Below are 15,830 nucleotides of genomic sequence, written 5' to 3'. Positions count from 1 at the left end.
TAGCCTCCCTTTCTATCCTTCCTGTAGCATTTGTATCCTGGAACATTAAGCTGCCAGTCCTGCCCATCCCTGAGCCATGTTTCCGTAATTGCTATGATATCCCAGTCTCATGTTCCTAACCACACCCTAAGTTCATCTGCCTTCCCTGTTAGGCCCCTTGCATTGAAATAAATGCAGTTTAATTTATTAGTCCTACCTTGTCCGTGCCTGCCCTGACTGTTTGACTCGCTTCTGTTCTCAACTGTACCAGACTCAGTTTGACCTCTTTCCTCACTATCTCCCTGGGTCCTACTCCCCCACCTTACTAGTTGAAATCCTCCCGAGCAGCTCTAGCAAATCTCCCTGCCAGTACATTAATCCCCTTCCTACTTAGGTGCAATTTGTCCTTCTTGTACAGGTCACTTCTACCCCAAAAGAGATTCCGATGATCCAAAAATGTGAATCCTTCTCCTATACACCAGCTCCTCAGCCATGCATTCAAACACTCTATTCTCCTATTCCTGTCCTCACTAGCTTGTAGCACTGGGAGTAATCCAGATATTACTGCTCTTGAGGGCCTCCTTTTTAAATTCCTGCCTAACTCTGTAATCTCCTTTCAGAATCTCAACCTTTTCGCTTCCTATGTCATCGGTTCCAATGTAGACAATGATCTCTTGCTGGCCCCTCTCCCTCGTGAGAACATTCTGCACCCTGTCTGAGACATCCTTGACCCTGGCACCAGGGAAGCAACATACCATTCTTATTTTTCACTGCTGGTCACCGAATTCCTCCTCAGATTTGTGACCAATCAGTACTGTGTTAGCAAAGCTTTGTTGTTCTGGTTTTCCTGTGTCTTGTTCATTGTGCATTCTATGATTGCTGAAGGTGTGAATCTGCTGGTGGGCACAGAGAATGGGCTGATGCTACTTGATCGGAGTGGCCAGGGTAAAGTCTACAGCCTCATCAGTCGTCGACGCTTCCAGCAGATGGATGTCTTAGAAGGGCTGAACCTCCTCATCACTATATCAGGTGCATAACATTCAGATTGAGTTATTAGAAAGCGCTAGCACACAGCAGGAGCATGCAATGAGAGAGCTTTCAATGTAAAATGGAGACGGGACCTCCAAAATACAGTGAAATCCGAGTGCTGAGGAGTGTTAGTTTATCTTTATCCTTACTTGTATGATGTTCACGCACAGCCCTTCTAACAAACTCTGGGCAGAAATGTTATCCAATTGCCCCTGTTTTCCCAATGTTATCCTGACCCCTGGAATCAGGTGCAGCACCATGAACTGTTTAGATAAAGTTAGGAGCTTATGTTCCCATGACAAGCTACACCTTGATTGTGTGGGCTGCCTAGTGTATTGCTTCTAGCTAGTGAAGTTCTGGAACAATAAGGTACTCTGAACTGAAGAATTCCCCTTCCTTTAAAGGAATTCAGTTCATAAGATTAATAAGTATGGAACTAAAAGTTAGTCTGCTGGTGATCATGAAGCCGTGGTTAAAAACCTGTGATTTGCTAATTTCCTTTTAAAGGAAGGAAATATTCTGCTTTTCCGCAATATGGTCTACACTTGACTGCAGAATCACGACAATGCGATTGACTCTTAACTGAAATAGCAGAGCAAGCCACTCCATTCCAGCACAATCAAGCACGAGTGATGGTTTTGTCAGTGAGCCCACTCTCCCTGAAATAATGGAAGCAGTATAGCCTTCCTAAAGAAGTAAAGGTGAAAAAGACCTCCCAGCAGATCCTTGTTTCCACTCCACCCCCCCCCCCCCCAAATAGGAGAAAAGGAAGAATGGCTTTTCATTGCCATGAAAAGAAATTGGTCATGTCCAGTTGTTGAAGTTGCTGAATTCTGTTTCAATGATCCTATCTGTTTCTTTGCCCCCCCCGCCCCACCTCAGGTAAACGGAATAAACTGCGTGTGTATTACTTGTCCTGGCTGCGGAATAAGATTTTACATAATGATCCAGAGGTGGAGAAGAAGCAGGGCTGGACCACAGTGGGAGATATGGAGGGCTGTGTGCACTACAAAGTGGGTGAGTACAGAGCTAAGCATCAGTGAGGTGCAAGACGCATGTTGGACTTACAGTCACATGCAGCAAGGGAGTTTGAGCCAGCAAACGTAGCCCTGTCAGTTGGACAGTCTGAAAGGGAATGTTGATACTTATACAACAAAGGTTTCTCCTAAAAAGAGCTTGGTTCAAAGGGCAGTTGATAGTTCTCCCCTTACATTGAAAAATCTGTATTTGCAATAACCCACATTTGTGGTTAGAAATGGAGAGTCCCTGTTGACCGCACTGATTATTAGTTTGAAGCTTTGGATAAGGCGTTGATAGAAATGAGTGAAAAACCAGCAATCTACGAGACTTCAGTTGATACCAAGGATTTTAATCAACTGCAGTCATGGGTCCAAATGCATTGACTTTCAAAACACATATGAATCTGGTTGGAGAGCATCAAATGTAGACAAGGGGTGACTGTGATCGGTTAAATGGTCATCCCTTACGCTGTAAAGATTAGAGACATTTTGACCCAACACGCTGTGAGGGAATCCCCCACAATTGGGTGCCACATATTGAGCTTTATACAGAATAGTAACAGGCCGTGTCTATGTTGACCAACAAATGCCAAACTACATTGATCCCACTTAACTGCACTTGATCCATAGCCTGCTATTTCCTGGCATTTTAAGGAAATGCTTCTTAAATGCTGAGTGTCTCTGCCTTGACCACCCTCTCGGGTAGCATCATATTTCTACCCCCTCAGGGTGAAAATAAATCCTGTTAAATGTTTACTTTCACCTTACACCCACAAGTGCACAGTTTCGAGCAGGATAGCAATGGAGAGAAATCATGGCTATTTTTATCTTTGCCTTCACTTTTAGTATCAAGGGAGACACATTAGCTGCTCCTCTTTAACCATGGCCGATTACAGTGATCCTGCTGTAGCCAAGCTGCTATGTAGATTACACTTATCACGATTTGCCTCTGTTTCAGCTGCTCAGTGGTTTGCTGTGGATGCTGGAAATCAAAATCGAAACAAAAGGTGCTGGGAATATTCACCAGGCCAGGCTGCATCAGTGGAGAGAAAAACAGGATGTTTGCTTTCAGCCATTGACCTTTCATCATAGTCTTTCACTGTCAGCTCTGCAAACTGAAAGGTTGTTCTGCTTTTCCCACCACTGGTTTTTATACCTCAATGCATTAACCCATTGAGCTGTGTAAGGTCACGAAATATTGTTGCATTATTTTAACATATTGTAAAAGCTGTGCTGTGATTGAGTGGAGTAGTCTGAGTTCATCTCATTTCCTTCCTACCTCTCAAGGGATGGACAAACTCAAAAGGACTGGGCTGCTGCAGTATGCTGGCTACATCATCCCTAGCCACGGGATCAGGTTTATCATCTGTGAACTGCATAGGAGAAATAACCTTTCCATTGCTATTTACTCTACAGTGAAGTACGAGAGGATCAAGTTCCTGGTTATTGCGCTGAAGAACTCAGTTGAGGTCTATGCCTGGGCTCCGAAGCCTTACCATAAGTTCATGGCTTTCAAGGTCAGGTTTCATTTCATAGCTCTTCATAATAGCCTTCACCCCAGTAGGAAATGAAAGACAAAGTTTGTTAATATTTCAGTTAGAAAGCGTGTTTGATTGGCAAAAATAGTACGGCAGGGCCAGAGATGAGAATCATTTCAGTTGGAGCTTACAAACAGTAGGAGATATTTCAGTACTTGGAGAATTTTAAAAGCGGCTAATTCAGAAGGGGATGTAAGAGCAGACTTGCAACAAAGAAATGACAGAGTTGCATGAACTATGATAACAAGATCCTGTCGTGTAGTGATAATGGAGCCCTGCAAGGTGGCGCCACTGGGGGGCGTTCACGTGGTGTGCTTATAACTGGGAACAGCATTGTCGGAAGAATGATTCTCAACAATTCAGGTGAAATAGTCCAATTATAAATTTGATGGTGAAAAGAAAGGTCTGAGGATGTTAGTACTCACATGTCTGAAGGTGCAGGTCAGGTTAATTGAGCAATTGATAATCATAATCATTTCTGAGCTTTGTATGTTAAGGCACAATACCAAAGCCAGGCAGTTAGGCTAAACTTGGAGAACATTAGTGTGGCTGTAGCTGGAGTCTTGTGTCATCTAGATGTGAAATTATAGGAAAGTTATGAAGGTCTTGGATACAGAAGTGATCCACTATGATGGTTCCAGGGCTGACTGGTAATGGTTAGGATCATAAAGATGAAAGGCACAGAACAGAAGTAGGCCTGTGTCCTATGTCTGCCCCTTTTTATTTTATAATGTTATGGTGAATAGGTCAGACAAAGAATGAGGGTCCTTCACAGAGCAGAGAAGGTTGAGGTGATTTAATGGAAGTGTTTAATGTTATGAAAGGATTGGGACAGAAAAAACAGTACAAGGGTTTCCAGTGACTGAAGGGTTGATAGCCAGAGCAAGAGGACCAGAGACAAAGTGAAGATGGTCTTCCTTGAGCAGCCAGTGTTCTAATAGGGCTGTGGGATAGAGTGAACATTGCGCAAAAAAAAAGAGAAATACTTGAAGGAAAACGAATTGCAGGTCAGTGAGGAAAGAGTCAGATGGTGGATTGGACATAAAAAGCTGGATTGCTCTTCAAGTGAGCCCATTCTAACCTGATGGACCAAAAGTCCTCTTTCTGCTGTATTATTGCATCATTCCATTAAAGTGGACAAATGATAATCAGGAATTTGCTTCACAATTGACCCCGTTCTTGAACTTCAACATTAATCATGCAACTTACGGCTGTTCCCTTAGTGAGTGCGATTAGTGGGTTATAAAGAGAGGGAAAGGCATCATTTTGTGCTTGTCACAGCCTGAAGACGGTTTAATTACTTTTTCATTGAAAAGTATTGTTGAACTGTGGTTGCTCTTGTAATGTGGGACAGGTAATCAAGTAGAAGCAATGTCCCGCAGGCAACAAAGTGGCCAGATCTTTTTCTATTTGCAAATCTGTTTGGATGTTTGAGGTACAAATGCTTGCCAAGAAGACATTTGAAGTAGAACTATTGCTCAGTTAGACTGAGCTTCTGTTTAAAATAGTGTCCATGAGAAAATCCGTGTACTCGGTCAGCATCATTAGCAAGCTCTAATTATTAAAATGTTTGCTGGAGAGAGAATTTCACTTGTTTCCATTTCTCTTCCAGTCATTTTCAGACCTGCCTCACAAACCAACACTGGTTGACTTGACTGTAGAAGAAGGTCAGAGATTGAAGGTTATATATGGATCCACTACAGGCTTTCATGCAGTTGACGTAGATACTGGAAACACCTATGATATTTATATCCCAGTGCATGTGAGTTATAAGTTTTTTCTTCATGTTCAAACCACCACCCAGCAATATTCCTTTCTATGGATGGATTAAGGCGGCACGGTGGCTCAGTGGTTAGCACTGCTGCCTCACAGCACCAGGGTCCCAGGTTCGATTTTAACCTCGGGCAACTGTCTGTGTGGAGTTTGCACATTCTCCCCGTGCCTGCGTGGGTTTCCTCCCAGTGCTTCGGTTTCCTCCCACAGTGCTGATCAGATGAATTGCCCGTACTAAATTGCCCGTGATGTTGGGCACATTAGTCAGAGGGAGGTGTATCTGGGTGGGTTGCTGTTCTGAGGCTCGATGTAGACTTGTTGGATCGAAGGGCCTGTTTCGACGCTGTGGGAAATCTAGTCTAATAACCATGATGACATTTGTGGGATCTATTGCTAGTTTTTCTCCACTACGGGTTAAAAACAGTAGAGTTTAGGACTCTGATTTGGCCGTTTTTGCTGCCTGTGTCAGCAAAAAGGGCTGACACCTTTACATAGAGGTGATGGTAAGAGTCCAATTCTGAATCTATTTGTCACATATGGTATAGGAATTTGCAAATCCATCCTTGAAAAGCCAGACAATAATTAGTATTTCAAAACTGTGTGTTGAGTAAGAGCATCAAAGGATATGGGTAAAGTGGGGAATTGAGACAGCAGTCAGCTTGGACCTAATGCCAGAGAGGGGTTGAATGGCCAAACTGCAGTCCCCATGTACCTCTGAATCTTCTGATCTCTTTCTCCCTCTAGATTCAGAGCCACATTGTGCCTCATGCAATTGTCATTCTACCCAACACTGCGGGAATGGAAATGCTTCTATGCTACGAAGATGAGGGAGTTTATGTGAACACTTATGGCCGGATCACCAAGGATGTGGTGCTGCAATGGGGTGAGATGCCGACCTCTGTTGGTAAGTTGCCCACACAACGATCTGTCTGTGGGGCTTTCTTTTCTTTTCAGATTCCCTATTTATCTCCTAAGGAAGCTAGACTGTGGCTGCTAAACACAGTCATTGTCTGAGACTTGCCAACTGCTCGCCATGGCGAGTGTGAAGCCAACGCAGTTGATCCCACCACCATTCTTATGTAGACTGCCCAAGTGTGAGCCCTTGAGACACAAGTTACTTGAAGTGAAGAGCCTTTACATTTGACTCCTTTAACACTTCACGCCAGTTCTTGAACCACAAGTAGAGTTTCTAGATTTCTGTGGTGCTGCTGACTGCCTTGTGCTGGGGAAGACCTCTCCACCTAGGGGCAGTTTCATCCACAGCACTTTTGTGTCACTCCACATCTATATCTCCATCAGTGGCTTTATAACTTACAGTATGGTTCGATAAAGATTGGGCACCCGCATGGGCCCCAGCTATGCCTGCCTCTTCGTAGGGTATGTGGAACAATCCATCTTCCGCAACTACACTGGCCCCACCCCCCATCTTTTCCTTCGCTACATTGATGACTGTATCGGCGCTACCTCGTGCTCCCACGAGGAGGTTGAACAGTTCATCCACTACACTAACAATACTTCAGTGTAATTGGCTGCCAACTCCCTGCGGTGATATCACTGTTACTGTATGCCTAGTGTTTGTCTTGATCTTGCACATATCAAGAAAGGGAAACTTCATGCCTCAGAGATCACTAGATAGCAGAAAATCCCTTTAATACTTCAAAGTACTCTTTTGGTATGATCCTAGATATTGAATATTGTTAGATATTATTACTGGAGCGAATCATAGATTTACATTTAAATAGTTCCCATTTCTGTCTTTGTTCACTCCTTTCCTCAGCAATATTTTGTGTTTGATTTTGTCTACTTTCTGTGGTTTTATTTACCCTAATGAAGAAGAGCATATCTTCTCAACATCACAACTATTGATCTCACCCTGCTTGGCTGTTGTATGGAACCCCCTACGTGTTAACCCCTTAAAGCCAAATACATAACAATATTGTCAAATTTGATGGAATTTTAATGCATTTACTTTAGGGGAAATTTGGCATGTTAATATGCTGCAGTTTTTCTTATCTGCGATGTTTTGTGTTATGTTGCTGAAAATATTACTGATGAAATACTTAGCAGTTGTAGTAAAATCATGCGTATACTTAGGATGAAGAAGATTATGAGTACCACATATGCTTGGTCCAGTTCTTGTTGGATTCATTTGGATATCAAAGTTGAAACTTTATTGCTGGAACAGCACAGCAGGTCAGGCAGCATCCAGGGAACAGGAGATTCGACGTTTCGGGCACAGGCCCTTCTTCAGGAATGAGCAGAGAGTGTTCAGCAGGAGAAGATAAAAGGTAGGGAGGAGGGACTTGGAGGAGGGGCGTTGGAAATGTGATAGGTGGAAAGAGGTCAAGGTGAGGGTGATAGGTGGGAGTAGGATGGAGGCGGAGAGGTCAAGAAGAAGACATTTCCAACGCCCCTCCTCCAAGTCCCTCCTCCCTACCTTTTATCTTCTCCTGCTGAACACTCTCTGCTCATTCCTGAGGAAGGGCCTGTGCCCGAAACGTCGAATCTCCTGTTCCCTGGATGCTGCCTGACCTGCTGTGCTGTTCCAGCAATAAAGTTTCAACTTTGATCTCCAGCATCTGCAGACCTCACTTTCTCCTCGATAAAGATTGACCCTTTTTACAATAATCAGACTATTATAGGCATGAGCCAACATGCTGCTGCTGTTGCTGATACATCATTCAATGGGAGCAGCTGTCCCAAGTCGCTATCTGTCATGAGAGAGCGTGGACATATGGGAGAACAGGCCATTCATGCATAGCTGACATGACTATTCCTGATGAAGGACTTTTGCCCTAAATTTCGATTTTCCTGCTCCTCGGATGCTGCCTGACCTGCTGTGCTTTTCCAGCACCACTCTAGTCACGACTATAATCAACCAGAGTTCTTCCTTGAATCCTGACTGACGTTCACTCCACAGCAAGCATCAGCACAATGTATCAGGATTTCTGGGACCTTAAAGATTTATAGACTAATACTTGGCTGTGCCACTGTATATGTCTGGCTGTCACATTCTGTGTTGAAACTCCATCCAGGGACTTCTGATCCAGAGGAGGGGAGCTCTGCAGTGTGCCACAAGATTTACTCCCTTTCTCTGTAATATCTTCCAGCTCCACAGCCCTCCTGGATATCTGTGCTGCTCTAATCCTGACCTTGCCATCCCTTATTTTGCTCACCTCACCACTGGGAACCAAGGCTTCGGTTGCCTGTGCCCTAAGCTCTCATGGGAACATGGTAGCAAAATGATCATATCATTGGACTGGAAATTCAGTCAAGCTAATCTTGGAGGATATGGGGATAACATGGGTATGGCATCTTGTGCAATTCAAATTCAATTAATAAATGTGCAAGTTAAAGGTAGTTTCAGTAATGGTGACCATGAAACTGTCATTGCTGTTAAAGCCCTTCTGATTCACTGGTGTCCTTTAGGAAAGGAAATCTGTCATCCTTACTCAGTCCAGCCTACTGCAGACCCATGGCAATGTACTTAACTCTTAACTAACCTCTGAAATGGCCTGGCATCAGTACTAATCCCATAATGTGGCTTGGTGTTACACTTTGTTTGGTGGGATGATTTGTTTAGTTAAAGATGCTCTCTAAGTATAAGTTATTGTTGAATAGTGATGGCAGAGGATGTGTGACTGTGAACAATTCTCCCAAACTCATGTCAATCTCAAGTTGACTTATTTATGATTCCTCCTGTAACTCTGCATTATGTATTTACCCAGCATACATCTGCTCAAACCAGATCATGGGTTGGGGCGAGAAGGCAATTGAAATCCGCTCTGTCGAAACAGGTCATCTCGATGGAGTTTTCATGCACAAAAGAGCCCAGCGGCTAAAGTTCCTATGTGAACGAAATGATAAGGTAACATGCCATACTGTGGCTCTCTTAGTGATGCCAAAGTTAATTAAGTCTCTCAAAACCAGAAACATTTTTATTTCAATCCCAAGTGCACATCAGCACTGGCTGAGGGGGCAAAATGTTCACTGATCAATTAAGGATCAACATTCAACTTATCACAATTTGGAAAGGAGAAATAAGGAGAACTCTGACCCACTTTCTGTCTTTTAACTGACACCTGCAGTGACCAGAGAGAAATCTAGAGTTTTTGACTCAGCATGAATGCGTTGGGTCATGGGCTAAGAAAGTAGGGTGAAATGTAGAGATGGGGCAAAACCAGAACTGGGGACTAAAATACAAGAGAGTCAATGATAAATCTAGCTGCGATTTCAGCGGAAACTGCATCACCTCAGACAGAGATGAATGTAAAACTTGACAGCACACGGAGTGGTCAAGAGGTGAACAGTGTCGAGGCGTTCAAGGGGAAACTGGGTAAACGTGAGGAAGAAAGGAATGAAAGATACTGCTGAGATTCAAGAAATGGGTGGGAAGAGACTTTAATGGAATACAAGCTTGAATGGCCTGTTCATTTTGTAATAACTTAAGGCAGAGGTGGAGTTAGATCCCTTTTAGTTTTGGGAGAAGCAGTTGTCGAAGGAAATGTGGAGTTCAAAACCCAGGCAGATCAGCCACCATCTTATTGAATGATGGAGTTCACCTGAGAGGCCAAGTGGCCTACTTCTCCTAATTAATTTGATTTGGTTTTTGTTAGCTGAGGTTTATTTGTTCATTGATACTGGAATAGACGTGAGGCTGTGGGCCCCACAACAAAACCGCGAGTGACAAGATCAGCTTCATGTTTGTCGATCCTCACAGTGGCTAACTGACATTCTACCCTTTATTTCCCTCCAGGTGTTTTTCGCTTCTGTTCGTTCAGGTGGGAGCAGTCAAGTTTACTTCATGACATTAAATAGGAACACAATCATGAACTGGTAAAAGGGGCCACATGTTGGACTACTGAAGTGTTGGATACTGTAAATAAGGAGAACGATGTGTTTTGTAGATCAGAGCTTTAAAACCAGAGTTGGAAGGCCTCGGGAAGGTTTCTGTGGAAATTGCGGTGGATTCTCGTGCCTCAAATGATATCAATGAAGCTGTTCCTTCGCAATTGGTGTTTTCCTTCCCCGGGCTGGAGAACGAACTTGACAGCTTGGCTGCAGTCACCCAGCATGCTTTTCCCTTTGGACACTGAGGCTGCTACTTCTTGGTGGCAGGTCATGTGGATGGAGTGTGCACATGGTTGAGGTTAATGGGGAAGGTTGGGATGGTGTGGCAGGAAATGGGCTGAAGGATAATGGGTCAGAGTGATTGGAGATGAGCCACTATTCTAGACGGGAGAGTCGGAACCACCAAATACCAGTGTGACCCAAGCTGTGCCTCCTCAGACTTGTTGGGAAAACCTGGTTTGTGCCCAGACTGGCGGTTCTGATAGTTTCGGGGTATATTGTTTTTTGCTTATTTTAGAGTAGAACTAAAATAGTTTTGCAAATTTCTTTCATGCATCCAAACATTTGCGCAAAAATGTCATGTCCGGTTGCATCTAACCAGGATGCTGAAAGGTGTGGGCCAATCCTTTGTTGATTTAAGGGACCATTCAAGGTGATGGAAGGATCATACATGCCTCAGGTAAAGTGGTGAGGAGTGAGTCAGAAAAGGCACACCAGCATCGCAGTACCATTTTTGTTAAAATCTCACCTCAAAATATCTCTGAGGTCTCTTTTGCTTGGCAATATTGGGCTGTATGTACAATCTGGGCCAACTCGAGAGTTTCAATCGCCTCAGATGTTTCGAAATGTCTGGTAAAATCATCTCCTTCATTCTTTTGCCTGCCCACGTGAAATTTGGCAAAGATGTTTGCTTGTCTTTCTGACGAGTCAAACCTGTGATCTCTCTGCATGCACATAACCTCTCTCTCCCTTCCCTCCCACCCCCATTCTCTTGCGGTCTCTCTCCCTTCACCCTCCCCATTCTCTCTGTCTGTCTGTCTGTCTCTCTCTCTTTCCCCCCCCCACACCCCCCCTTCTTTGCCTGTAGCTCTCTGTCCCCTTCCTGCACTTTCGCCCCCTCTCTCATCCCTTCTCTGCTGCTTTTGATACTGGCTCATACAGATGAGGGTGACAGCATGTGAAAGGCATAAAATGGCTGTAGCAGACCAAATGGTTCCTCGCTGTGTTTCTTATCGTTTAAACTTTGTTCTCAGTCCTGTGATTTCCCAGACACCCTGCCACGTGTTCAGGCACTACATTCCCTTCTCAAGAGTGATCCTCTCCATTTTTCCCAAGAGCAGCACGTGGATTATTTACCCTAAGTAGGGCAGGGGGAGATATGGAAGCGTGACAAGAAATGACGAATGTGCCAGCGATTCCCGAAGATGGGAACAGCGTGCTTGGAATTAGCCTTTCAAGTGGTCTAATGTTGCCATGGAGACTCGGGGACGTTTGCCTTTCCATCTTGCTGGCTGCCTTCTGTAGAGCAGGACGTGCTAGTTTAAAATGAGGCATCAGCATTTCCCTTGCATGTGCTTCATGAAGTGATGGCTGGTCTCCATCCACTACACTGTTTCCAGATTTCCCTGTGTGCTGTCCAGCCCAGTGTGGCTTACTGTCATAAGTAGGAAGCCACTCAGTCTCCTGGAGCTTGCTCCCTCATTTCTGCTCCCCTGTACCTCAGCTTCCCTTTCCTTTTGTTCTGTCCTTCCCTGACTCACTTGTCCTTGAATTTTATCAGTTCCTACTACCATGTATGGCCAGGTTTCAACCAGGTTTCTCTCTCCCCTCCATCCTTCAAGATATCTTCCCACTTAAGCCATTAGCTCAGCCTCACCTCAGTGATTGAGTCAGGGTCTCCCAGGAGTGAATTGTGTTTTTGCTTCTGCTGTACGGACCCCAAAGGCTTACCAGATAGAAATGGTGGCTTTGGTGTGAGGTGTTGAACCTCGCTGGATTTCATGGTTGGACTTAGAAGATGGGAGAGCACAGTGTCTCAGCATTGAGTTTGAGCTGGGGGTGATGTCATCCAAGGTCAAACTCTCATGGGCTTGAAACCATCCACAACTGTGGTCTGAGGAATTGAGCAAGTGTTAACTCAGGGCAGGCGGCTGCATTTCATGTCCAGAACATGCTTTTTTACTCAAGATCACAATGGTGAGGTGTTAGGGTTTCTGAATACAGCCAGATGTACTGTGAACTGGCTGATAAGTGTTATTGGTTATGGATTTGCTTCCGTGTCAGCTGTGATTGGGTGCTGCTATTTGTTTGGAGACGTACTTGTGTTTTATTCAGAAAGTTCTGCTAATTTAGCTCAGAAACAAAGTCAGTGGTCCTGCATTGTTGGAGTATGCCGTGCTGCTCTGGAACGTGTTTTGGTTGTGTCATTTGGTCTGCTCATTATCTTTTGAATCTCAGTTCAATACCTCTGCATTTGAAACTGTGTTCGAATGGAGCAAAATTGAAGGAGGCGGGGGAGAGGAGAGAATTCCTGTGATGGTGGGCTTGACCTCTCAGTCTGTGTCCTGTCTGTGAAGCTGCAGCCTCTTTGACTCTTCATGCCTGCCCAGAAATTTCTGCTAGTTAAATGTCACCGAACAGAATTTTTTGTGATGCTATTCCATTAAAATGGGATGGGTGGAATTTACAGTGTTGTTTCATGTTGAGCCTAGTTTATGCAATGGTCCAGTTAGTCATGGGGTAAGTTTATATTGCAGGAGACTGTTGTGATGGCAGTTGTCAGGGTTCTAGATGTAAACTAAATTGATTACTGCAAGCAGCAGATTGATTATCATTGATTTTATACCCCCAAAAAAAGAGAGCTGAGGATCTTCTAAATCTGTTATAGCGAAGGCCGGGCAGTGTGAACGGTAATTCAGGGAGATGTAATTTGGTTTGTTTTTTGAAAATCACCTGATTTGTAAATTTGGGTGAGATGATGAAAGGTACACAGTAAGTTTTTATATACTCTCATTCCTCCCTTCCCTGACTCTGGTGAAGAGTGAGATTGCAGGCATCAGTGTAATTTGATAACATGATTTGACAAAGGATGGAGCAGTTGATTTCATGCAGAGAGAAATGGGTCTTGCACTGACTGGAGACAGACAAACATGCTGTCTTTAAATGATCTCCTGTGGTGGGGTGTTCAGGGTTTCTGAGCTAATATAGTCTTACAGTGAAGCTTCAAGAGGTCAATGGGTGAGATTCATTTGACCATAACGTGTCATCATAATTCAATTTCCATGTTAAGTGCCCCACGTTACTGTCATGTACATGTCCGTTATAATTCACCACGTAAACTGTGCAAGTTTGTCATATTTCAGTTCCACCCTCCTGCCATAATACCACCTTTCCAGGAGGTGGAAACTTAGTGTTCCCACTGAAGGTTGACAGCGAACGTCATCCAAGTTAATTACTAGCTTTTTCGAACATATTTCAGCATAAACACCAAGCTGTAGTCCACTTCTAATGGCTCACAGTGTTGACCAAACAAGGACTGAATTAGGAGGACAAAATCTCAGTGAATCAACAAGGTATTGCTTTCATTCAATTTTCCTTTGAAACTTGAGCTTTGTGCAAAGATTGATTCGGTTACCCTTACGATGCATTCATTTGGTTGAATGACAGGGAGGGGGTCTGGCCCTGTCTGTTGTTTCAAGTTGACTGTTCATTTGGGCGGCACAGTGGTTAGCACTGCTGTCTCACAGCACCAGAGACCCGGGTTCAATTCCCGCCTCAGACGACTGACTGACTGTGTGGAGTTTGCACATTCTCCCCGTGTCTGCATGGGTTTCCTCCAGGTGCACCAGTTTCCTCCCACAGTCCAGAAATGTGCAGGTTAGGTGAATTGGCCATGCTAAATTGCCTGTAGTGTTAGGTGAAGGGGTAAATGCAGGGGAATGGGTCTGGGTGGGTTGCGCTTCGGCGGGTCGGTGTGGACTTGTTGGGCCGAAGGGCCTGTTTACACACTAAGTAATCTAATCTAATTTGGAAGTTTTAATTCAGATCGCCCCCATGCCCCATGCCCATCCCCCATTCCCCACACCTCCCAGTCACACTGGATGTGTTCTGCTATGTTCAAAAGTAGCAGACCGTTTGTACTGACCATAGGCGATTCTGCAAAGATGGCGTCTGCATTGGTTTCTACCCAGTGTAATTCACAGTGTGATGTCTGCCATTGCCATCCCTTCTGTTTAATTTGATATCAAAATCAGAGTTCATTCTCACTTAACTTTGAGCCATTGCTCTCTTTTTGAGAGATTGCACAGCTTTGACTCGGAGGATCTGTCTTAACAAAAATCCTTCCCCCCCTCCCTTTTACTGCTGTACATAGTTTTAAATGTTCACCCTCTATTTTGGGGTCAAAGTGACGTGTGAACTAAGTTTTCTTCTTTTTGGCAGAAGAAAAGACATAAAGACAATCGAGATGAGGATGTGTGTTTGGGCACTATGTGCATTCGCATGGAGGTTCCATGTGCGTTCAAGAACTCCTGGTTGGACTCAAATGTGCATTCGTTGTCAGTGGAACTTCAAGTGTTGAGGGATTTGGCCAGGGAGGAAGCTCTTTCCCTGTAGTTACTTCTGTAAAGGAGAGGTTGATGGGAATAACTATTTTTAGAAGGTTATAGATTTAACGCCTTGTCAGAATGAAGAGGGCTATTAAGTTGTGCACTGCTCAATCACACTCCCAGTCATTCCTTAAAAATTAAATTGCATATCTGAGGGAAATCCTGTCCTTGCCAAGTATATACAAAACCTCAGGGTCACTGGTGTTTGCTGAGTCGTGCTTGTTTCTCTCATTTGTCACAAGGCAGTTGCATTTTGTGGGGTTACTTTGTGGTGCAATTCATTCTGCGTGTTGCGTTCATTGCCATCGTGAGCTAGTAGTTTTGAAGTGGATGTGCTTTATGCCGGTCATATCCTGCTTTTGTTGCCAACATCTCCCAGGTTGGAAAGGCCTTCCCATTCAGCCTGTTTTCTCCCTTTAAGTAGGGATAGTTGCTGTGTGGTTGGCATCCCCCAGCCAAGAACTAACCCAAGTCCTTCCCTCCTTACCTGCCTGTACTTTGCTGCTGTTCACCTGGGAACAGGAAGGAAGCCAGGGTTGGAATGATTATATTGCAAGCTTGCTTTTATCATTCTTGCTGAGCATGAACAGAGAAATACCTCTCACTGAAAAATTAGATTTGCTCCTTTGAATTTTGATGCTATCATCGAAGATTCATCAACATTTTGGATACATGCAGGTGTGTTGACATGCTCCACGGGAAACGTACTAGTATCATTAATCCATCATTCCTTTTGAATAGGTAGGAAACTATTCAAACTGCATTGCCATCGATGTAAACCCCTAACCATTCCAACCGTGTGGTTCCCTGGGTTAGCTCCTTCTCCAAAGCACATGAGAGAATCACCATTTACCCACACCTTTCGCACAGGATCTGCCCAATATGTAGAAGGCTCATACATCGGACTTATCAACCATCTCCGAATTTATCAAATCAGAGTGGACACCAACCACTCTTGATTCCGAGGAACTGCATAAAAAAAGACAATTGTCTGAGTGTCCTAAGGCAAGGGGGAAGGGTTAAAGTTCATCTGG

General features: G+C 44.2%; 1 protein-coding gene across 5 annotated transcripts in view; it reads left to right on the top strand.

Moving 5' to 3' along the window:
• The window catches only part of LOC122548353 (misshapen-like kinase 1), a 298,781-nt gene extending 287,562 nt beyond the window's left edge, over positions 1-11,219 (top strand). For all 5 annotated transcript variants that reach the window (XM_043686894.1, XM_043686890.1, XM_043686889.1 and 2 more), the window contains 7 exons: positions 865-1,008; positions 1,891-2,025; positions 3,444-3,544; positions 5,178-5,327; positions 6,083-6,242; positions 9,067-9,206; positions 10,095-11,219. In XM_043686894.1, coding sequence (XP_043542829.1) covers positions 865-1,008; positions 1,891-2,025; positions 3,444-3,544; positions 5,178-5,327; positions 6,083-6,242; positions 9,067-9,206; positions 10,095-10,178 — 914 coding nt within the window. In that variant the 3' untranslated portion in view covers positions 10,179-11,219. The remainder of the gene's footprint in view (positions 1-864; positions 1,009-1,890; positions 2,026-3,443; positions 3,545-5,177; positions 5,328-6,082; positions 6,243-9,066; positions 9,207-10,094) is intronic.
• Positions 11,220-15,830: the final 4,611 nt, after the last annotated feature.

This window comes from Chiloscyllium plagiosum, unplaced genomic scaffold (genome assembly GCF_004010195.1).
Source record: "Chiloscyllium plagiosum isolate BGI_BamShark_2017 unplaced genomic scaffold, ASM401019v2 scaf_52, whole genome shotgun sequence".
Classification (NCBI taxonomy): domain Eukaryota; kingdom Metazoa; phylum Chordata; class Chondrichthyes; order Orectolobiformes; family Hemiscylliidae; genus Chiloscyllium; species Chiloscyllium plagiosum.
This window is presented reverse-complemented; position numbering and strand designations above follow the sequence as displayed.